Source organism: Oncorhynchus clarkii, chromosome 4 (genome assembly GCF_045791955.1).
Source record: "Oncorhynchus clarkii lewisi isolate Uvic-CL-2024 chromosome 4, UVic_Ocla_1.0, whole genome shotgun sequence".
In the NCBI taxonomy this organism is placed as follows: Eukaryota; Metazoa; Chordata; class Actinopteri; order Salmoniformes; family Salmonidae; genus Oncorhynchus; species Oncorhynchus clarkii.
The window spans coordinates 86,605,411-86,613,696 of NC_092150.1; the positions used below are offsets into that span (position 1 = coordinate 86,605,411).

General features: G+C 49.9%; 1 protein-coding gene across 1 annotated transcript in view; it reads left to right on the plus strand.

Annotated features, from left to right (window-relative positions):
• The first annotated feature begins 359 nt into the window (after positions 1-359).
• The window catches only part of LOC139407403 (signal-induced proliferation-associated 1 like 1), a 60,821-nt gene continuing 52,894 nt past the window's right edge, over positions 360-8,286 (plus strand). The window contains exons 1-5 of the mRNA XM_071151161.1: positions 360-1,153; positions 1,416-1,601; positions 2,058-2,561; positions 4,513-4,726; positions 7,181-7,311. Of these exons, the coding sequence (XP_071007262.1) occupies positions 383-1,153; positions 1,416-1,601; positions 2,058-2,561; positions 4,513-4,726; positions 7,181-7,311 (1,806 nt within the window). The 5' untranslated portion in view covers positions 360-382. The remainder of the gene's footprint in view (positions 1,154-1,415; positions 1,602-2,057; positions 2,562-4,512; positions 4,727-7,180; positions 7,312-8,286) is intronic.

Consider the following 8,286-nt stretch of genomic DNA (forward strand, 5'->3'; position numbering starts at 1 on the left):
CTCACCCCACCTTACCCCCTAACCTCACCCCACCTTACCCCACCTTACCCTCTAACCTCACCCCACCTTACCCTCTAACCTCACCCCACCTTACCCTCTAACCTCACCCCACCTTACCCTCTAACCTCACCCCACCTTACCCCCTAACCTTACCCTCTAACCTCACCCCACCTTACCCTCTAACCTCACCCCGCCTTACCCTCTAACCTCACCCCACCTTACCCCCTAACCTTACCCCACCTTACCCTCTAACCTTACCCCCTAACCTCACCCCACCTTACCCCCTAACCTCACCCCACCTTACCCTCTAACCTCACCCCACCTTACCCTCTAACCTCACCCCACCTTACCCCCTGACCTTACCCCCTAACCTTACTCCACCATGACCAGTCTGAAGCGGTCTCAGACGGAGCGTTCGGTGGGCGGCTCGGTACCCGCCTCCGATGAATTCTATACCCGTCGCCTGCGCCTCCCCAACGGTGGCGCCCCCCCACCCCGCTCTGAGAGCGCCCACCTCACCTCCTCTTCCTCGTCCGGCTCCTCTTCCTCCTCCACCCCGGGGGTTCCCAAGATGGGGGTCAGGGCCCGCGTGGCAGACTGGCCCCCCAAAAGGGACGGAACGGGTGGAGTGTGGCACATCACCGTAGATACGGACTCTCCAAGTTCCACCATGTCATCTTCAGGTGGAGGAGAATGCGGGTCGGGCGGAGAACGCGGGTCGGGCGGAGAACGCGGGTCGGGCGGAGAACGCGGGTCGGGCGGAGAAAGAGAGCGAGAGCGGAGCTCGGGTTCAGGCTCGGCGCCCACGGCCCATAGCAACCTGTCGGCTAAACTGGGCCACCTGATCAGCCCTCATGACTCCTCGATGCTCCGGAACATCCACAACACCCTGAAGAGCAAGATGCACCACAGCAGACATCACAGCAAAGACAACCGCTACCTGTCGCCAGACGGCTACCAGGGCTCGCCGCGTAAAGGCATGAGGCGTATCCGCCAGCGCTCCAACAGTGACATCACTATCTCTGAGCTGGAGGGTGACGGGGGCGAGGGCTGGTCCTTCTCCGGCTGGACGCCCATGCACCGAGAGTACGGAAGCACCTCCTCCATAGACAAACACACAGGCTCAGGGGAAAGCTTCTTCGATATGCTCAAGGTTTGTGTTTTAATTGATTGATTTAGTGGAATACCTTTCTGATAGATATCAGTTATCTATGATGCTCTGTCCATAAATATTTTCATTTTTTTTTTAAATCATGAAATCACATTTTATGTATGGTTCTGCATATGTACCAAGATGTTCAAATAAACCTAACCTTTCTTAACCTAATTTTTACTAGTTGAACGAATGTATTGTTATATTCCTGTAGCAACTCTATATGTATTCTAGATATGTCAAATAAATCCATTCATTCCAGGGTTATACATCCCAGGAGGCTCCAGACCAGCGCAGCCCGGCACCGGACAGACTCAGGGAGCTGCTGACGGTCGCCCCGCACAAACAGGCTGCCTTAGATCTGCCTGATGGACCTCTGGGTACTGCCAGAGGTAGCCCCTCCAGTCGCCTGAAAGAAAGAGAGAAACAACTCAAGAGGAGATCCAAGGTATTGAACACAAACTGCACGGTTTACAGTCTCCTCATTGGTTGATTGTAAATCTATCTTCTCTGTAATGGTCTATACTTGATATGTTTCTGTTTAACTTTGTTATTATGAGTCTGTATATTACACCAATATTACATTTCATCAATCTTATCAACATGTTTTATCCATACTTTATTTGTTAATGTGTTTGTGTTTATGCACAGTGAAGCAAACAACATTTCCCATGGGGATTATTTATTTTACCTTTATTTAACTAGGCAAGTCAGTTTAAGAACAAATTCTTATTTTCAATGACGGCCTAGGAACAGTGTTGTTAACAGCCTTGTTCAGGGGCAGAACGACAGATTTTGTTCCTTGTCAGCTCGGGGATTTGAACTTGCAACCTTTCGGTTACTAGTCCAATGCTCTAACCACTAGGCTACCCTGCCTCCCCGTCAATGTTTTATCTTATTCCAGTCGGAGACGGGCGGGGAGTCCATCTTCCGGAAGCTGCGTAGCGCCAAGGCCGAGGGTGACTCTTCCCGAGCCGGATCAGACATAGAAGACGGGGGGCGGGAGGACGGTAACAGCCCCAAACCCTGGACCTGTCAGAAGGGCTTCGCCCACTTTGACGTGCAGAGTATCCTCTTTAACCTCAACGAGGCCATCCAGGGACGGCAGTCCGGTGGGAAGCCCAAGAACACCACCACGGGAGCTTCCGCTGCCGCCGCCGCCTCGGCCTCTGCCACTTCCTCCCTCTCGTCCAATCAGAGCGGAGTATACGGTGGGGGTGGGTCTCCGTGCGGGTCGCAGGAGGAGCTAAGTGGGAAGGAGGGGTGTCCGGGTACAGGAGGGGGACATGGCACTAACCCTGCCCTGGATCCTGGGGATGACAAGAGCAATGAACTGGTGCTGAACTGTCCCTGTTTCAGGAATGAACTGGGAGGAGAGGGAGAGAGGAACATCTGCCCTTCTAAACAGGTAGGACGGGGATACGATGAATACACTGGCATGGACACCGGCAATATGAATGCACACACGCACACAATATACACTCACTCACACATCAGGTAATGGAATTTGTTATCTGGGTAACGCTGATACCATTACCATCATAGATATTGGACAAAGACATAGGCTACGAGACCTGAAGTCTCTGCATTAGCTCAACTCTTTCACCAGAATGACAGATTTTTACCTTGTCAGCTTGGGGATTCGATCCAGCAACCATTTGGTTACTGGCCCAACGCCCTAACCCTCCAGGCTACCTGCCACCCCTGTAAGGGCCCGGGGCTGGGCTTCTACTAAGCTGACATATGGAATTGTTTTAAGACGGTCATATGGAATTGTTTTAAGACGGTCATATGGAATTGTTTTAAGACGGTCATATGGAATTGTTTTAAGACGGTCATATGGAATTGTTTTAAGACGGTCATATGGAATTGTTTTAAGATGGTCATACCAAGGATCATTTAACTATTTGATGTAGAATTTTAGGACCCTGTAGGTATAAAAAATAATTGTAATTCAAATTGATTTGATGAAACATTGAATTTAGTTAGTTATATTAATTTGTTGCCTGAACTTTTCAGACGCTACAGAAGATTTGGTAAGAAGACGCAGAACATGCAAAAAAAACATCTCTATTTTAAACAAAATGATTTTGATGGATATAGTTTTATTATGTGAATTAGATTTCCACGCAGGCACGGACATCGACTCTAGGGGGAAATTACTTCTTAAAAAACCTATTTGCTAGCGTTCCACTACGACAACATCCGGTGAAATTGCAGAGCGCGAAATTCAAAATATAAAAATCGTAATATTAAACATGCATGAAAATACAAGTGTCTAACATGGTTTAAAAGCTTAACTTCTTGTTAATCCGCTTTGTCAGATTTCAAAAATGCTTTATGGCGAAAGCATACCATGCGATTATCAGAGGACAGCGCCCCACACCAAAATACATTTTCAAAACAGCACAGGCCTCACAAAATCACCAAATAGCGATAAATAAAATCACTTACCTTTGAAGATCTTCCTCTGTTTGCAATCTCGAGGGTCCCAGCTACACAATGAAGGGTGGTTTTGTTCGATAAAGTCCCTCTTTATATCCAAAAAAGTATGTTTAGTTGGCGCCATAGATTTCATTAATCCACTCGTTACCGGTAAAGTTCGCCCAAACAAGTCAAACTATGTTTCACATTAATCCTCAGGTACTCTAATATCTAAATAAACAATAATATTTAAGACTGAGAATAGTATGTTCAGTAGGGAAAATAAATTACGAAGAGCGCACACCTCATTCACGCGTGTAACAAGACTACTTTTCTAATGAGGCACCTTGGAAAAACTACAACTACTTGTTCACTTTTCAAAGAACAAGCCTGAAACCCTTTCTAAAGACTGTTGACATCTAGTGGAAGCAATAGGAACTGCAATCTGGGTCCTATCTATTTGTGTTTCCCAGAGGCTATCATTGAAATGGCCTGTGACCTAAAAAAAAAAAAAATTCCGGATGGATTTTCCTTGGATTTTCCTTGGGTTTTCCTGGGGTTTTCCTTGGATTTTCCTTTGGTTTTTCCTTGGGTTTCGCCTGCCATATCAGTTATATATCTGTTATACTCACAGATATTATTTTAACAGTTGTAGAAACTTCATAGTGTTTGCTATACAATGCTACCAATGATATGCATATCCTAGCATCTGGGCCTGAGTAACAGGCAGTTTACTTTGGGCAAGTCATTCATCCGGACTTCCGAAACGCTCCCCCCGAAACGCCTTAAGAGTTTTTAACACATTTAGAACCCATATACGTAATGCATTCATAAGCAGTATATAAGCATGTTCTGTATGCTTATGTCAACTCAAATACATTTGACCCCTTTACAGTTACCTCTATACTAACATTGTTCCTCTTGCCCCCTCCCAGCAGGGTAGTATAGGCAGTGGAGAGAGCTCTGGGGGGGGAGGTGGCTCAGAGGAGGGGCCCCTGGAGACCACTCTCCCCCACTTCACCAATGCCGGGGTGGCCGTGCTGGAGGCCCCTAAAGACGGACAGGGACAACACGCCGACAGGGCCAAACGATCTGTAGAACACTGTGACCTGGGGGCCTACTACTACAGGAAATACTTCTATCTGAGGGGTGAGAGGGAGGGATCTGGGGTACTATGACAGGAAGTGCTTCTAAATACAAGGAGGGAGGGAGGGAGGGATGGTAGAGAGGGAGAGTTAGGGTCCTACCACTACAGACCGTAGAGATGTTGATTTATTCATTTCTAAAGTCGTCTGGATATTTGATCTTTGGAAATATAAGATTGTCTGAAAATATAATATGAAAGCAGGTAGGTTGACATCAGGTTGTAGATTGACATCAGGTTGTAGATTGACATCAGGTTGTAGATTGACATCAGGTTGTAGATTGACATCAGGTTGTCGGTTGACATCAGGTTGTAGGTTGACATCAGGTTGTAGGTTGACATCAGGTTGTAGGTTGACATCAGGCTGTAGGGTTGACATTAGGCTGTAGGGTTGACATTAGGCTGTAGGGTTGACATTAGGCTGTAGGGTTGACATTAGGCTGTAGGGTTGACATTAGGCTGTAGGGTTGACATTAGGCTGTAGGGTTGACATTAGGCTGTAGGGTTGACATTAGGCTGTAGGTTTGACATTAGGCTGTAGGGTTGACATTAGGCTGTAGGGTTGACATTAGGCTGTAGGGTTGACATTAGGCTGTAGGGTTGACATTAGGCTGTAGGGTTGACATTAGGCTGTAGGGTTGACATTAGGCTGTAGGGTTGACATTAGGCTGTAGGGTTGACATTAGGCTGTAGGGTTGACATTAGGCTGTAGGGTTGACATTAGGCTGTAGGGTTGACATTAGGCTGTAGGGTTGACATTAGGCTGTAGGGTTGACATTAGGCTGTAGGGTTGACATTAGGCTGTAGGGTTGACATTAGGCTGTAGGGTTGACATTAGGCTGTAGGGTTGACATTAGGCTGTAGGGTTGACATTAGGCTGTAGGGTTGACATTAGGCTGTAGGGTTGACATTAGGCTGTAGGGTTGACATTAGGCTGTAGGGTTGACATTAGGCTGTAGGGTTGACATTAGGCTGTAGGGTTGACATTAGGCTGTAGGGTTGACATTAGGCTGTAGGGTTGACATTAGGCTGTAGGGTTGACATTAGGCTGTAGGGTTGACATTAGGCTGTAGGGTTGACATTAGGCTGTAGGGTTGACATTAGGCTGTAGGGTTGACATTAGGCTGTAGGGTTGACATTAGGCTGTAGGGTTGACATTAGGCTGTAGGGTTGACATTAGGCTGTAGGGTTGACATTAGGCTGTAGGGTTGACATTAGGCTGTAGGGTTGACATTAGGCTGTAGGGTTGACATTAGGCTGTAGGGTTGACATTAGGCTGTAGGGTTGACATTAGGCTGTAGGGTTGACATTAGGCTGTAGGGTTGACATTAGGCTGTAGGGTTGACATTAGGCTGTAGGGTTGACATTAGGCTGTAGGGTTGACATTAGGCTGTAGGGTTGACATTAGGCTGTAGGGTTGACATTAGGCTGTAGGGTTGACATTAGGCTGTAGGGTTGACATTAGGCTGTAGGGTTGACATTAGGCTGTAGGGTTGACATTAGGCTGTAGGGTTGACATTAGGCTGTAGGGTTGACATTAGGCTGTAGGGTTGACATTAGGCTGTAGGGTTGACATTAGGCTGTAGGGTTGACATTAGGCTGTAGGGTTGACATTAGGCTGTAGGGTTGACATTAGGCTGTAGGGTTGACATCAGACTGTGTGGGCTACTTCTCTTATATTGCAAATATATTTAAAAAAAATCCCCCTCTCTTCCTGTCTCGCACCCACGACCCCTCTCTTTCTCTCCCTCTCTCTCGTCTCTCCCTCTCTCTCGTCCCTCTCTCTCGTCCCTCTCTCTCGTCCCTCCCTCTCATCCCTCCCTCCCTCTCTCTCATCTCTCTCTCTCTCATCCCTCCCTCCCTCCCTCCCTCCCTCCCTCCCTCCCTCCCTCCCTCCCTCCCTCCCTCCCTCCCTCCCTCTCGTCCCTCCCTCTCTCTCGTCCCCGCCTCTCTCTCGTCCCCGCCTCTCTCTCTCGTCCCTCCCTCCCTCTCTCTTGTCCCCGCCTCTCTCTCGTCCACGCCTCTCTCTCGTCCCTCTCCCGCCTCTCTCTCGTCCCTCCCTCCCTCTCTCTCGTCCCCGCCTCTCTCTCGTCCCCGCCTCTCTCTCGTCCCCACCTCTCTCTCTCGTCCCTCCCTCCCTCTCTCTCGTCCCTCCCTCCCTCTCTCTCGTCCCTCCCTCTCTCTCGTCCCTCCCTCTCTCTCGTCCCCGCCTCTCTCTCGTCCCCGCCTCTCTCTCTCCTCCCCCTTCTCTCTCGTCCCCGCCTCTCTCTCGTCCCCGCCTCTCTCTCGTCCCCGCCTCTCTCTCTCCTCCCTCTCGCCCCCCCCCCCCTCTCCTCCCCCCTTCTCTCTCGTCCCTCCCTCTCTCTCCTCCCTCTCTCTCGTCCCCTCCTCCCTCGCGTCCCCCCCCCCCCCTCTCGTACCCCCCCCCCCCCCCCCCCCCCCCCCCCCTCTCTCTCCAGAGCATTGGAACTACCTGGGTGTAGATGAGACTCTAGGTCCAGTAGCAGTGAGTCTGAGGAGAGAGAAACTAGAGGAACACAAGGAGCATGGACAACAGTACAACTACAGAGTCATCTTCAGAACCAGCGAGGTAACAAGACAGTACACTAACTAAACCCCCTCGTTTCTCACCCGTCTCCCATCCAGTCTCCCCTTGTCCTTTCTCCTTTCTCTTGTTCATATTATTTTACTTCTCCTCTCCACCTCTCCTCCATTCCACCTCTCCTCTCCACCTCTCTCCACCTGTCCTCTCTTCTCCATTCCATCTCTCCTCAATTCCACCTCACCTCTCCTCTCCACCTCTCTCCACCTCTCCTCCATTCCACCTCTCCTCTCCACCTCTCTCCACCTCTTCTCCATTCCATCTCTCCTCTCCACCTCTCTCCACCTCTTCTCCATTCCACCTTTCCTCTCTCCATCTGTCATCTCTCCTGCATTCCACCTCTCCTCTCTCCACCTGTCCTCTCTCCTCTCTCCATCTGTCCTCTCTCCTGCATTCCACCTCTCCTCTCTCCACCTTTCCTCTCTCCTGCATTCCACCTCTCCTCTCTCCACGTGTCCTCTCTCCTGAATTCCACCACTCCTCTCTCCGACTGTCCTCTCTCCTGCATTCCACCTCTCCTCTCTCCACCTGTCCTCTCTCCTGCATTCCACCTCTCCTCTCTCCACTTGTCCTCTCTCCTCTCTCCATCTGTCCTCTCTCCTGCATTCCACCTCTCGTCTCTCCACCTGTCCTCTCTCCTCCATTCCACCTCTCCTCTCTCCATCTGTCCTCTCTCCTGCATTCCACCTCTCCTCTCTCCACCTGTCCTCTCTCCTCTCGCCATCTGTCCTCTCTCCTGCATTTCACCTCTCCTCTCTCCACCTGTCCTCTCTCCTCTCTCCACCTTTCCTCTCTCCTGCATTCCACCTCTCCTCTCTCCATCTGTCCTCTCTCCTCCATTCCATCTCTCTTCTTCATGCCACCTGTCATCTCTCCTCTTTCCACCTCTCCTCTCCACCTCTCCTCTCCACCTGTCCTCTCCCACCTGTCCTCTCCCACCTGTCCTCTTTCCACCTGCCCTCT